The following is a 16566-nucleotide window of genomic DNA, read 5'->3' on the forward strand; positions in this document are numbered from 1 at the left end:
TTTTCTAGCACCTGATCTGAAGAAAACCAAGGGAAATCACTGCTGTGTCACTTTCCTCAGATCCCAAGGTCTCTAGATGGTGTTCTCTCCACCTTCAGGTCTTCTTATTGTTTTACATATAATGTTCAGAGTTTTAGCTTTAGTTGGCAGGTGGAAGAGGTGAGGAAGTCCATTCCTATTTTTTCTAGATGCAGAAGCCCTCTGGTTATTGCTTTCATGGTCAATAAGTTCCTAAGTCATGTAGAGGTTCAGGTTTGATTTTGCTCTTTGTGGATCACAGAATGGTCCTCCACCTTCTCAAAATACTTTATCATGAAATATTTTTAGCTATTAGGTAAAATCGCATGGATGATTATATTATGTAATGCTTGTCTATGATCTTTTAAAATGGGATTTAAAAAGATTATTTCTTAATATCCTTGGCTTCTCAGAGACAAATTAATTTACATAATTAAAGTTCTCTCATGAGTATGGGAAATTCCTGCCCAGATTTATTTATTTATTTATGTTTTTAATGTTTATTTTTTGAGAGACAGAGCATAAGTGGGGGAGGGGCAGAGACAGAGGGAGACACAGAATCTGAAACAGATTAATTTACATAATTAAAGTTCTCTCATGAGTATGGGAAATTCCTGCCCAGATTTATTTATTTATTTATTTATTTATTTATTTATTTATTTATTTATTATTTTTAATGTTTTTTTTTTTTTTGAGAGAGAGACAGAGCACAAGTGGGGGAGGGGCAGAGACAGAGAGGGAGACAACAGAATCTGAAAACAGGTTCCAAGCTCTGAGCTGTCAGCACAGAGCCTGATGCAAGGCTCTAACCCACAGACCGTGAGATCATGACCTGAGCCGAAGCTGGGACGCCTAACCGACTGAGCCACCCAGGGGCCAGTGCCCCAAGACAAAATGTATGTAATTATTATTAACCACATATACAGGATTTTTGTATAAGTGCTGCCAAAACATTAATGGAATTTATTTAAGTGGTCAGCTGAATGTCAATAGCAACAAATACCTATGGTTTCTGGTTACGAATAAGGAAAATGAACAAAATCATCAGAAACAAAGCCAGAAATCTGGGAGTACTTTATAGTAGTAGATGCTCTGTCATCCGACTTCAGAGTAGTTTTATTCACTTAAGTATCTCTACACCCCATGTGGGACTCAAACTCACAACCCTGAGATCAAGAGCTGTATGCTCTTCTCACTGAGCCAGCCAGATGCCTCATAGTATGTTAATTTGTTTGTTTGTTTAACTAAATGTAGACAGTTTTGACTTTAGGGCTCTCAAAATAAATAAGAAAATCAATAACAATCAATAAGGATATGTTTCAGAGGTCTTGAAATCTCCACAACACATTGGCCCTTATGGTTTCAAATATAACACCTCGAGTAAAGGAGTACCTCTCTGAAACAGGTGCCTTTACATGTCTATTCTAAGTTGAACAAAGAGGCAGAACAAATTTCTGGATTTGCTGTGCAAAATGCAGTATTACTTTTTTACGTTATCAAACTGTAATTACTGGCAACTGGTAAAGCATTAATTGGTGGTTGTAGGAAATGTAGGAAATGCATTGAGGACAGTCATAGAGCACTTCTTCAAGTAGAGATAAAATCTTACCTAAGAAATAATTTTCCAGCAAAAATATCAATGCTGTTGAATAATTGTAGTCTATTTCTGGGTTCAAAAGTTAATTCAAAGAGCTCCAAGTACATTCTTAATAAATATTTACTCACTGTTTACTACATGAGAGGCATTGTGTTAGCTACTGTCTAGGACCTCATCTCTGCTATCCTTAGAAAAAGGAGATTTTTAAATCATTTAGTTTCTAGAGTCCCTTTTTGTAGCTGCTGCTAAGATTCTTACCCAGAAGGTGGCATTACTCTAGGCAAATTACTTATTTTCTTAGCCTCTTCCCTGCTTTTTTTTTTTTTTTTAAGATATTGTTTTTAAGCAATCTCTACACCAAATGTGGGGCTCAACCTCACAACCCCAAGATCAAGAGTCACATGCTCCACTGACTGAGCTTGCCAGGTGCCCCAGCCTCTTTCCTGCCTGTTATAAAACAGAATGTGGCAATACTTTTACCTTAGAGAGAATTAAGTGCCTACTCATCTATGTATAGTATATAAATACCATACCCAAATACAAAAAGCATAAAAGAACATGATGTGTTCAGAAAACTTGTAGCAGTTCAGGCTGATCAATGAAAATCACGGAGACACTTTAAATTTTACTAAAGATGGCAGAATTCCCATGCTTTGTATGCTACATAGTAAGAATACTTTCCCTATTTAAGAAAAAGTAGATACAAATAGCTACGAATGTTTAGTGTCTTGATACCTTTCTAAATTTCATTAGTGTTATTTTTTCCCTCTCAGGATAAATATATACAAAGATTTGTTAAAGCATTTTGGCTTAGAGAGAAGGTTCAGAATATAATTTAGGAGTCTGATTTAAGACGAATGCTGTAAGACAAGGCATTTCAAACAGAAGGAATCTTCCTACTCTATGATAATAAAGACTAAAAAGGTTTAGAAGAGACATCAAAAAGTGAATATGAAAGCATACAATACATTCCAATTAAGTAAAAAAGATGACGAACATTTAAATGGGCCATTTATTTACCTCTTCTACATTGGAAGCAGTTTTAGCAGAAGTTTCCATGAAGATAAGTCCATGTTCTCGTGCAAAAGCTTCACCTTCTTCTTTTTTTACTTCTCTTCTAGATTCTAAATCACTAAATATAAGGAAATAAAAGGCCACATTATTAACCAACACAGTATAAACAGAGATAAACAGAGGCATCAGTGGAAAGGGCACCATGAGATTCAAAGTTGTGCCATTTTTTCAATTAATTTTTACCACATAACCATCAACTGCATTATTCTAGGTCTTATGAAGGTCAAAACAGTTATAGCATAGTGCTCAGTTTCAAAGAACAAACAATCCAACAGGAGAAAGATTCTGAGTCAGACTTCTAGAACATTAAAAGTGAGGGAAACCTACTTGGAGCATCTACCCAACACTCTGCTTTTGAGTATAGTGGGTTCCCAAAGAAGGCAACAGTTTTATTCAAAATAAAACTTTGAATTACACTAGTCTCATCTTTCAGTCAGACTGAGTTTCTATGAATGTGATTAAAAAACAAATCGCACAGTTTTCAGAAGCTCTAGGAAACTGTTCAATAAAATCCAAAGCACTAAGGAAACACTAACTAGATTATTAATCTCACTTGGTTTAACTCCTAATAAAATCGTTAGCAGAGATATAGAGAAAGAAACGAAAGTCTAGGCCAGGAGTTTTGGGGGAAAGCATGGGATTCATTTTTATCCTACAGGAACCGTTCTGGTAAGGTGGGGGGAAGAGTAGCAGTCTTTCGAGTGTGTTTTACTGTAAAAAGTTCTAAGCTTTAGTATAAAATGTTTTCCTATTGCAAAAGATTTTAAGCACACAGAAAAGGACGAAGAACAGACTCCTCAGACTTCCACCTAGCCCTGACATATTAGTTTGACATTTGTATTAAATTTCTTTCCTGATGAGAAATAAAATCGAGTTACAGTTGGTTCACCTCCTGTGTGCCTGTCTGTTCTTGATCTCATTCTTTTCCCTCTTACGTCTAAGGTAACCACTTGTCTGTATTTGGTGCTTTCACTCTCATGTGGGTCTTTTATATGTATACTTACGTTTACAGCCATACAATAAAGGGGGTTTTTTGCACATTAAAAAAAATTCAGGTATAGCTATCATTCTACAACTTGTTAATTTTGGTCAACATGATGTTTTTCAATTATCAACACAATATATGTAGATCTAGTTTCTTAATGTTTTACTGCTGTATCATAGTCCATTGAATGAATGCAACATTATTTTTTTTTAAAATATTTGTGTGTGTGTGTGAGAAAGAGAGAGAGAGAGAGAGAGAGGAGGGGAAGGGGCAGAGAGGCAGACACAGAATATGAAGCAGGCTCCAGGCTCTGAGCTGTCAGCACAGAGCCCGACGTGGGGCTCAAACTCACAAACGGTGAGATCGTGACCTGAGCCGAAGTCGGACGCCGAACCAATTGAGCCACCCAGGCGCCCCAACACAATTTGTTTTTTAATTTTTCATTTGACAAAGTAATTTCTAATTTTTCATTATTATAAACAATGCTGCGATAAAAAATTTTCACACATGTTGGTGTACATGTGCCAGAACTTTTCAAAGGTAGTGTTTTTCAAACTGGGCCATGACTCAGTGAAATAGCAAGGAATAAAAGAAAGTATCAGAGTGCATCACCCACTGTCTCATGGAATTTGTTTTTACGTAAGTACACACATACTAGGGCATGATATAAAATGCATTTATTTTAAATCAAATCAAAAAGCTCAAAAGCCATTGTACTTGAATATATACTTAGTATAAAGTTGCTTCCCAAAACAGTTGTATAATTTATACTCTCAGCAGCAGTGTTTGAAAGTTCCCACTGTATCACAATCCTCATCAACACGTGATAAATTCACACCCCTTTAGATCTGGCACTCCAAAGAATGTGACCGGTACCGCACATCTATGTTAATTTTCCTTTAGTTCAGCATTAGTTTCATAAATGCCTAGTATCATCATTATTAAATTAGAAATACAGAAACATCCAAGAAAAGGAAATCATTTCATTTGACAAATATTTACTGAATGTCTTTTATAAGCCAGGAATTTTACTAAGTGTGCTTGGGATGTACTAATGAACAAGTCAGACAAAAAAGGGCACATTCTGGGTAGAGGACGGACTAGACTACTGAATAAAGAATATAGTGTGACCGAGTGGTCAATGCAGAAGAGCAGAGTAAGCAGAGTGAGGAGAGCCAGGGAGAGGCGGAAGGTTACTCTAGAAAGTAGGGCAGTCATCCCCAAATCGACTTACTTCTAATTTCTTTCTTCTTAGTCCTGGTTTTCTACTCCACAGTGACCTTTGTCACACATATGCATAACCATGCTCCAGCTGCAACTTTGCGCCCTACTTTCCTTCACCTGTCCCTGTTGCCTGTGTCATGACCTCTTTTCCATAAACACAATTTTTAGTGACGAATTAATAATATGCATCACAATTCACTTAACCATTTTTACTAATGGATGAGGAGAGTGACACGGAATGAACTTGGTACTGTGTGAAGTGTTTTACATGGATTATCTCATTTAATTCACTTGACAGATGAGGAAACAGAGGAACAAAGAGGTGAAATAAAGCATCCAAGTTCACATTCTCGGAAGAGCTGGTAGAGTGATTCCATCCAGACTACTATTATATAAGGATTACTATTCCTGATAAAAACTGACTGGAGAACTTTTTGTCAAATATGGAAAAAATACAAAGAAAAAAATTACCCATAATTTCACTTTCCACAGGTAATGAACACCTTGGTGAACATAATTCTAGATTACTCCTTTATTATTGTCTATTTCTTCCCATTGGAACATGCTCATACCCACTGTTGTATTTTGCCTTTTTCTTCATTTCCTGTATATTGTGGATCACTTTCCCATATTATTTTGCAGTCTTTCACAGCACTATTTTTACTGAGTGCACAGTAAAGAACGTTAGTATTTTATGCAGATTTACATTACACAAATTAGAGATGAAACAAAGATGTTTCCTCTATCTAATGTTAAAGTAATATCACTGTTTCACCTTTACAAAGTTCACCAAGAACTGGATACCTTTCAAGCTGGCTGACCAGAATAAGCTGTCAATTATGTTTACAAAGTTGTTACTCAGGACATCATCAGTCACCACTGTTTATGTAATTGAACCTTCTGAGTGATTCTGTAACTATCACAGTTGTTACACGTCTAAAGTAATTTACAATTCATAAAATGTCATCTAAGCATTCGGTGGTGCAAGTCTCAAAAAAATACTCCTGAAAATCTGAAATGTTAGAAAGTTTGATATAGAATATTACAAAGGGAACCACAAGGATATGTCATACTACTGTTCATTTAGATGCCATGCTATGAGATATTAGTGGTAAGATGAGAACAAAAAAGGAAGGCAAACTAAGTTTACAAATATTATAGCACAGGCAACTATCCAACTATAATCTGAGGGCTTCCTGTGTGCCAAGCCCTTTCCTACATTTGGGGACAGACCACTCAGCAAAACAGACAAAAGTCTAAAAACCCCTGGCCTCATGGAGCTTACATTCTAGTAGGAATAAAAAATGGGGGGAAAACACTAGCAACAGTGATGTCGAAACATGTTCCTGGAAATCAGCCTCCTCTTCTATCGTTCTTAAGGGAGTATTAGCTTTGAATTACACGAAATCTTCAAGAAAATACCTTTCCCCTCAAGTACCTTAATCCCATTTTAAGCATAAGCCATATTTAAATAATACCTTATTTTGGGATAAAATTACGGTTTTCCACTCCCGCTATCTCTGATTATGTCTGCATTTGCAAATGTTATCTTAGCAAAGAGGATTAAAGACATGTACGTTTGAGAGAGTGTTAAAAATAAAAAAATAAATAAGTGGCAATTTAGGATGCATGATCTTTTGGGGCACCTGGCTGTATGAGTCAGTAGAGCATCTGACTCTTGATCTCAGGGTCATGCTTTCGAGCCCCACGTTGGGCATGAAGCCTAATTAAAAAAAAAAAAAAAAAAAAAAAGGAAACATAAAAGAAGGCACAACCTTTCTTTTATCACACCCTTCTTTACTTGTTTCCTCAGTTTTCCAGGCATAAAAATCATATCGTTGTCTTTGACTTTCATTCCCAATAATCCCATTTAAATGGTTTCCATTACTTAACTATCCTTCCTTCCTAAGGCATTCATAACCCATACCCCCTTTTTCTTTAGGGCTTGTATTATAACCCTTGACTACCAAGAATTTTTCATCTTTGTAGGCTCTGCTTCCTATTTCTTGTGTAACCAGTTTAAAATGCCATAGTGAGAAAAATCTGTGTCATCTGTCACTCTGACTAGGCCACTGCCCTTCTCAAATCCCTTCACTGGCTCCCTACTGCTTAATTCATCTAATTCAAAAATTGCCTACTCCCTGTTCCCATGTCTACCCCAATTCACCTCATCTAATAATAATTACCTCATTTATCTCTGTTCATTCCTATTCACTCTTTGCATGTCATACATTCTTTGTTCCTTTCTCCTAGTTTCTTCCTTAAAATGTCTTTCCACAGCTACTATGCTTAAATTATAAGGGCCACCCATCTCTACTCATTAGAAACACCTCTTGTATATACTATGCTTTTCCTTTTCACTTAGACTATAAGCTCCTCATGGGCAGGAACAAAATTTAAGCCATCAGTAAGTGGCCACCCACCATGTTTGAGACACAAGGAAAACACTGGTGAGATTACAAGTATGAAAATTCTCTTTATTCTCCAAAATTCTTCTCTTATTATTTCATACCTCACCACTGAATGGTAGTAAGAATACTTCCATACTACAAAGACTAAAGTTTCCCTACAAAAGTCTTAATCTTAAAAGGTTTAGTGAGATAATTTAAATGAAGAATAACCACGAAAGGCCTTGGGCAAAGGCCAAGATGATAGACACTTCTAGTCACAAAGAAGTAACAACTGGCCTTTTATAATTGAAATATTACTTAAGTAAATATTTTCTCTTGACAGCAAACCTTGATTTCTATTAAAATAACTTTTTCTAAAATGAAATCTATACAATACAATGCTATTTGTTATCTTACTGGTTTGTTTCTACAACTTTATTGTAGTATAACTGACACAGAAGAAACCGCACATTTAGTATAAAATGGTGAGTTTGACAGGTTGACATGTTTACCGTGAAGCCATTCACGTCTCCTCCTTTTCCTCACACCCCACTATAATCCATCCTTTCTTTCCACTTTACCCTAGGCAACTTATGATCTGCTTTCTGCATTTTCTAGTATTTTATATATGTCTTCACTACTATAATCTATATAATTACACATCTTCATTTTTGTCTGGGTTTTTTCACTCAGCATAATTATTATTATTTTTTAATGTTGATTTATTTTTGAGAGAGAGAGAGAGAGAGAAACAGTGTGAGCAGGGGAGGGACACAGAGAAAGAGGGAGAGACAGAATTTGAAGCAGCCTCCAGGCTCTGAGCTGTCAGCACAGAGACCAACACAGGGCTTGGACTCAGGAACCGCGAGATCATGACCTGAGCCCAAGTTGGATGCTTAACTGACTGAGCCCCCCAGGCACCCCTCAGCATAATTATTTTGAAATTCATCCACTTTGCTGCATATATCAATGGCTCTTTCTTCTTTATTGTTGAGTGGTATTCCATTGTAGGACTATATCACAATTTATCCATTCACTGATTATTGGAAGTGTGGGTTGTTTCCACTTATGAGCTATTATAAACCAACCTGCTAGAGTATTTGTGTGTAATTCTTTGTGCGGCCCTATGAAAACATGTTTACATTGAGTAAATACCTAGGAACGGAATGCCTAGGTGTTTTATCGTATGCATGTTTAATTTCTAGAGAAACTACCAAACTGTTTTGCAACTGGCTGTATCATTTTACATTCCCATCTGCAATATGAGAGTTTCAGTTCCTCTACATCCTTGCCAATACTTGCTACGTTAATCTTGTTAATTTTAGCCATTGTAATGAGCGTGAAATGACTGAGGTTTTCTTTAATGTTTATTTATTTTTGAGAAAGAGTGAGAGACAGAGTGAGAGCAGGGGAGGGGCAGAGAGAGGGAGACACAGAATCTGAAGCAGGCCAAGGCTGTGAACTGTCAGCACAGGGCCCGATGTGGGGCTCAAACTCACAAACTGTGAGATCGTGACCTGAGCCGAAGTTGGACGCTTAACTGACTGAGCCACCCAGGCATCCCGTCTCCCAGATCTTTAAAAAATGGTTACTTATTTTGCGCGCAAGAGAGAATGCACATGCGTGAGCACCAGGAGGGGAGGGGCACAGAGAGGGAGAGAGAATCCCAAGCAGGATCTGCACTAACAGTGCAGAGCCCAGCATGGGGCTTGATCCCACCAACTGTGAGATCATGACCTGAGTCGAAATCAAGAGTCAGACTCAGCCACCCAGTTGCCCCCCACCTCCAGTTAATTTTTGTATATGGTGTGAGGTAAGCGTCAAGGTCCCCCCCATTCCCCTGCGGCTACCCAATTATTTCAGCACCATTTGATGCTTTCCCCCACTGAACTGTCTTGGCACTTTTGCAAAAAATTAATTGACCATATATGTATGAATCTACTTCTGGATTTCTCACTCTCTTCCACTGGTCTATGTCAATACCAAACTAAACTGATTGTAGTACTTTTATAATAAATCTTGAAATCAGTACAGTGCAACCCCCAACTCTGGCTATTCTACGATCTTTGCATTTTCATACACATTTTAAAATCAGCTTGCTAGTTTCCACCTTCTTAAAAAGCCTAAAGAATTTTGGTTGTGGGGGGTGGGGAGCACCTGGGTGGCTCGGTCGGGTAAGCGTCCGACTTCAGCTCAGGTCATGATCTCACAGTTTGTGAGTTCGAGCCCCATGTCAGGCTCTGCACTGACATCTCAGAGCCTGGAGCCTGCTTCGGATTCTGTATCTTCCTCTCTCTCTGCTCTTCCCCTGCTCACATGCCGTCTCTCTCTCAAAGATAAATAAAGATGAAGAATTTTGACTGGGAACACAATGAATCTTTAGATCAATTTGGGAAGACCTGCCATCTTAAAAATGAGTTTTCCAATCAATAAGTACAGTGTTATCTCTCCATTTATTTAGGTTTTGTTTTTTTTGTTTGTTTTTGTGTTTGTTTTGATTAAAGGACTCTACATATAAGAAAGTAATCATCTAATATTGGAAATTTAGGAAGACCATGGTAACTAGCTTAGAGTTGGGGGGATCAAGTAGATGTGACGAAAATACTTTCTTAAGAATTGTTTAGGGATTATTTTTTATTGAGATATAATTGATACATAATACTGTGTAGGTTTAACCTGTACAATGTGCTAGTTTGATACATTTATATGACACAGTATGATTACCACCAAGGTGTTAGCCAACACCTCCATAATCTTAATTATCATTCCATTTTGTAGTGAGAACACCTTTGTACATATTATGCTTTTCCTCTGCATACCGGGACTATAAGGTCCTCAGAGGCAACAACCAAATTTAAGCCATCAGTAAGTTGCCACCTACCAGGTTTCAGACACAAGGAAAAACACTGATAAGATAGAAGTCTGAAAATTTAGAATACTAGTTTTATTTATTGCCACTGTAATTTTCTACTAAAATTAGTGAAGCCTTTCCCACACTCTGTAAGTTTAGAGAAACTATGGCCAAAAAAGTTTTCCCGTGTACTATTATTTTAAATGTAGAACACAAAGACGTTCGCTGCAAATAATGCTCCCTAGAGATATAAAATGAAATGAGATTAAAAAAACAACATTAGGATAACATGAATATAAAGCCTTAGAGGTAGTTTAAAAGTACTAATGTGATATCTACTAAAGAGTATTAGAAGTGTTTCAGGGCTTTCATGAAAATACACCTGAATAATGTATGTATTATATGAACTTTTAATGCACATTAAGTCATTAAAAAAAAGAAAAATATTTTTTCTTAACTCTGCACACATTGTTACTTCTACTGTGAAGTATTTAAAATAATTTGGATAACATTTAACAGTGATCTACAGTGTTTTATTTCAATTATGAATCAGATGAACTTCCTTCAGATTATTCTTTAAAGTTTACCTTCCAACCAAAACTATTTCTAATAATAATAATAACAATAATAATAATGACAATGATGATGATGTCCCACAAATCGTATCATCTGTATTTTAAAACTGAAAGAATCACCTTAGGATTTTCAAAATTTTGCAATTTAAGACACCAATAACTTACATTTGGACAAACGTAGAAGATAAGCACTCTAACAGTTATCACACAAACTGCTATCCACAGTCTACATCATTAATGCAAAAAAGCTTTAGATAATCTTTTTACCTTTTATTTCCAATAAGCATAATGACCATGTTGGAATTGGAATGCTGGCGGGCATCTTCTAACCAGGTTGTTAAGTGGTTGAATGTATCTCTCCTAAAAATAAGAGAAAATTTGACCGCTATTTTCAAAGTGTTCTCCCTAGTAGTGTGCAATGAACAGCACACATTCCATTCAAGGTAACTACTTTCAGCCATATCCACTTACGTAATGAGAAACAAATCTCAAGTACGGTTATCTGGAAACGAAATGTAACCCCACTTTAGAAAACTCCATGTGTAAGTAATATTACCAAATTGATTAACTTAGGTGTTTATTTACATAAGAAAATAATTTAGTTGCAGATTTCTGTAGTAAATTTAAATTCAAGACACCTCAGTTTTAAGGTCAAAGGCAAAGCCATACTCTGATAACTGGCAAGTGTATTTACTTAGAGGAAGTCTCTGCACTGACCAAATGGATGGACACATCCCACGTTCTCACCTTGTAATATCATACACTAGCAAAGCGCCTGCCGCACCTCTGTAATATGACCGTGTGATGGAACGAAAGGACTCCTGCCCTGCCTGTGAGGAAAGAAAAGGTTGAGAGTTTTCTTTAATATACTGTCCTCTACGTTTTCTTTTCATTCATATACAGAATATGGGCAGGTAGGGAATGAGTGTGCAAAGGGAAAGAAAATCTAACTTCACCAGTCTTAGGAAAAAGTCACAAAATACTACCACTACTGCTCAAGTCAACGCACATGCCCCCCCACCCCCCCACCGCCGCCCCCAACAAGACTTCTAAACCTTTTTTGGCAATCCCTGACAACCCAATTTACTGAATGGCTTCACAATACATGAATCATTATTAGAACACAGAATGGACTCCTAGCAACTAAGCTCTGAAGACAAATTTGAAAGGAAGCAAATAACCCAGAGCCTCACATTTGAATTCAATAACCCACTCCCTGGGGCAGCTGTTGACACTAGAATAAATAAAGTCCATTGTAAATAAATGATGAATGACATCTTTACGCCCACCATCTGCTGGTGTAAAGGTTGTTGGAAGGCCAAGGATGCAGATTTTTATCAGTTATATCATAAACTGCAGTGAGCTTTCAACAGTCATCAGATGGAATTCTTTGAGCAATCATTTTATTATGAAAAACAGAAAATGGTTCTGAATTTAATTTATATAATTTTTTTCTCCACACTTAATCAATTTCCTCTGTATTTGATATATAATGCTTGTCAAAAAGCAACAGGATGTAAAAGTCTTCTTTTATCCACTTGTGAAAACAGACTTCAGAGATTATGCAAAATTAGCTAATTTCTCTCTTTTCCGGGTGGCACTAAGGCTGGTGAGGGATATACGGATTGCCTCAGGGTTTAAAAGTGAGACAGGTCTTATCAAAAATACTCACACAGTCTTAATCACTTTTCTACCTTTAAGAAAAGATACGTATGTAAAGTAAGTAAACACAAAGCCAGTTTTCACAATGTTTTATATTCAAAATCTACTAACATGAAAAATATTCACGTTTGTATTCTGAGTTCTTACCTTCCAATCTAACTACTCAATCCTTCCAACCCTCAGAATTCACACAGCTCAAGTTCTGCCTTGTTCTAACACTCAACACCGTCATTCCTTGTCTTCTTGGCCCTCCCACTATACTCATCCCCTCCGGTGCTCCCCCGGAGACGGTGCACCCAGCGTCTAGAACCGGGTCTGGCACACAGGCATGCGGAGAAAGCCTCTCAAATGAAAGAATGAATCCTAACGTCTTAATCAAGTACACAAAATGGTCATTACTCCATTCCACCTAAATAAGAGGACACTGGTAAATCCTAACATGCTAACATTCAGTAAAAATAACTTCCCCTATGTGAAAACTAAAAATGAGACCTTCTCTTGGTAACTTGCAAACAATTCTGGCACTTTTAGAATAATGTCTTATGCTAAACTGAATACGGAGAACATAAAAGAACTGCACAAATAGCCAACTCAGTTCATATAGTTTGAGGTTAAAACATTAGATGATACTAGCTGGAAGCATGAAATTCATTAAAATTGTTTTTATGTAATTTATTGAGATGTATCTTTCCAAAGAAGTCCTTTCAAATCCAAGTTCAAAATGTAAGCATTGTGGGAATTTTTTTCAACTGCTTATTAGTGTGGGAAAACTAAGGACTACATTTTTAAGAGAGTCATTCACTATGAATTATTTATATATACCAACACAGGAGTCTTGGTAAATAATACAAAAAAAAAAGATTTTTAGTAAAAGGGAAAACAGATTTTTAAAAAGAAGAAAAACAAATCTATACACCGTTTCCATTCTTCCCGTATTGTTTTACCAAAAACAAATGTTCCAGTATGGAATTTTGTACACGATGCATCATTTTATACTGAATCCATTCAATCTGGTTTTGCCTACCGTTACAAATTAAACAGAAACTCGAGCAAATAAAAAGCCAAACATCCCCAGTGAGGACTATGAACATAACTATACATCTTAAAATCTAGATTACTTTATAACAAGCAAAGATCAGTATTCAGAATAGTTCTGAATTCTTGAGACCTGACTGGTAAGAAAGACATCCTACACACTGGTCTAGTGTGTTACTGGCATTGATGGCCTTGAAATAAATCTTGCCCAATAAAGTTTTTTTTTACTATGGCATCCTTAACTATTCACAAAATGTTTTAACATTTAACAACTACCTGCATAAAGCTAGCCCAATGGTTAATTACTTTGAACATATTAAGGCAAAGTAATCTAGTTTTTAAAAAATACATTAAGAGGGGCACCTGGGTGGCTCAGCTGGGTAAGCATCTGACTCTTGATTTCGGCTCGGGTCATGATGTCATGGTTCATGGGTTTGAGCCCCATACCGGGTCCTGCACTGACAGCGTGGAGCCTGTTTGGGATTTTCTCACTCCCTCTCTCTCTGCCCCTCCCCTGCTCACGTGTTCTCTCTCTCTCTCTCAGTAAATAAATTAACATTAAAAAAAAAAAATAAATAATTAATATAACCTGACCAAATGATGATCAACCTATAATGTTTCACACAAAAATGAATGTCAACTTAGGGAATATAGATGTTATTTTGATCCTCTTCAATATAAGGTGTTGGCCTCAAGAAATTTTAAAAGCTTGAAACTGAACAGCATTTAGCATTATTTGTAGAGGGACTCCTAATAGTAGCTGAAGGTTTTAAAAAAACAAAAAGCATTTAATGAAACTGGAAATTGGACGATTGGCTAAGTGAACAGCACCAAAAAAACCTGGTTAGAGCGGCCATAAGTTTATCAGCTCCCAATATAGCTGTTTGAGTTCTGTAAAAAATCAGCAAGATGCCCAGATATGCAAAAAAGAACCGAGCAAGCCAGCCTTGCCAGATAATGGGAGGTGCTCATTTTCAGTGATGCTTAGTACGAAACAGTCATAGGGCGTCTGTGAAAAAGAATCTTTACAGACCTTTGTTTTCCATGTGAGGATTGCTAAATCAAATAAACTTGATTCTTTAGCCCATTCATTCATTCATGTGTTAATTTTAAGTGCAGTCTCCCCGCAGTGTGGGGCTCAAACTCATGACCCCAAGATCAAGAGTTGCATGTTCTACCAACTGAACCAGCCAGGTGCCCATAGTCCATACCTTTAAAACTGACTTCGGTTGGCAGATAAATATCCCCCAAATTGGCTTCTCCATGTGCCTGTCTGTCGCTAACAATTTTTGTGGTAACCGGGCCGGGAACTTAACTCCTCCTCCTCTCTTGTTACCTCTAGAACATACAACTTTACACACATTAAGCTACCGCTCAAAAATTCCTAACCACCCTGAATTTAAGTCTTGATGTCTTGGGAATCTGATCTGTTTCTCTAGAATTGTATCTTCTTACTCGATAAAAGTCTTGTTCATACAGCCAACTTTTTTTCCTACTGATACTCTGCCTATCTTCTGAACGTTCCTGCCTTTGTGCCTGTGTAACTCTGCCTGAAGAACTGCTTTCCTCCACCTCCCCAACTTCCATTTCCTCTGAGGACCAGTTCAAGCCCCCTGATTCTCTCACAAAGCTAGGAAGCTAGTCTACCACAGCCCGTAGTTATCTAGTTCTCCTCACACACCCAAGAGCACGTCCATGTGATCATTTGGTTCTGGTGTTATTGATTATATAAAAGGCACACACTGTTCAAATGCTGGTCTTGTTTCCTCTTTAGTTCTCCTTGAGGGATAGCCTAACTCAGAACACTGAAGTATATATGGCAGGCTCTCAAATTATGTTACCTTGATTGATCCCAAAGGGCTGATAAGGTTGGAAAAATAAGATTTGTGACAATCAGTATTATAGTAATACCTCCGTTCCCTGTTAGTCATTTGTCTAACAATCCCAGCTATATAGAACCCAGCCAAGCACCAAAAAAGAAGAAAAAAAGGATTTCTAAGTAGCCAAGTTAAGTTGTCCAGGCCCAAGAATGAAATCTCAGGTACCTGACTAACAGACTCAACCTAAAAATCTAGACCTGTGATCAAGGAACTGCTCTCATTAAGGAAAAAGATTTTGAAATCTACATGCATGACCAGACTTCTGTTTTGGATGACAATAATATCAGTAAAAATCAAAGTGATTTTTAGGCTGCCTCAGTCGCCACAGCAAGGACACAGAAAAAGTCAACCTGCGCTATTTAAAGCTTTTTAAGGGAGTTTCCGACAGAAACCAAAGTAGATCATCTTGAGAAGAGAAACATGGTTGTGAATATCTATGTTAAATTCTTTTTAAAAAGTAAGAATATTTACTTAAAAAAAGAGAGAGGATTTCAGACTCTTTTAACACCGCCACTTAAGAGAAACTGGAGACCGCAAATGGGAGGTAAATAGAGTAGAATGGATGTCTAAGGTATTTTCCTGCCCCTGTAGTTGTTCAAGAGAAGGTTGATGACAACTGAAGGGGGCAAAAGCCTCCCCACTCCCGGGGCGGGTGGGATGGGAGCAGAGAGGAGGGGCAGAGGCAGGACTGTGTCCCAATGCTTGGTTCTAGGCCCTTTGCCTGGTCCCACTGAGTTCTGGTCATCCATCCTTACCGCCGCACTGAGCTATAAAAAACACCCATTGTTTTTGGTAAGAAGTTGAGTTATAAATGGACACATTTTACAAAGGACCAAAAAATGCCTGTGAGGTGATGAAAAGGTACTTTTTAGTATGCAGGCACATGACTTCGCACATTTACCAATAACACTAGTTCCAATGTATTGTTTGATGTATAAAATATCTGTAAACTTAAAGTATTTTGAGGGACGCTGAGAAGAAACCTAGACTTAAAACATTTACGCTACAAATTTGGGGGGAGAGAATTAAATTTTTTTGGATATACCGGAAAAGGTAAATGAATAAAGAAGATGTGGTATACATATACAATGGAATACTACTTAGTGATCAAAAAGAATGAAATCTTGCCATCTGCAAGATTTAGATTCCATCCAACATGGACAGAACTAGAGTGTATTATGCTAAGCGAAATAACTCAGAGAAAAACAGATATCATATAATTGCACTCACATGCGGAATTTAAGAAACAAAACAGATGACCATACGAGAAGGGAA

The 16566-nt window shown here is 37.2% G+C and overlaps 1 protein-coding gene across 1 annotated transcript in view; it reads right to left on the reverse strand.

Moving 5' to 3' along the window:
- The window catches only part of RAB2A (RAB2A, member RAS oncogene family), an 86298-nt gene that overhangs the window by 21409 nt on the left and 48323 nt on the right, over positions 1-16566 (reverse strand). Inside the window, exons 4-6 of the mRNA XM_030304362.1 lie at positions 11462-11544; positions 10982-11074; positions 2636-2747 (exon numbers count right to left, since the gene is read on the reverse strand). Coding sequence (XP_030160222.1) covers positions 2636-2747; positions 10982-11074; positions 11462-11544 — 288 coding nt within the window. The remainder of the gene's footprint in view (positions 1-2635; positions 2748-10981; positions 11075-11461; positions 11545-16566) is intronic.

The sequence above is a fragment of the Lynx canadensis genome, chromosome F2, assembly GCF_007474595.2.
Source record: "Lynx canadensis isolate LIC74 chromosome F2, mLynCan4.pri.v2, whole genome shotgun sequence".
Classification (NCBI taxonomy): Eukaryota; Metazoa; Chordata; class Mammalia; order Carnivora; family Felidae; genus Lynx; species Lynx canadensis.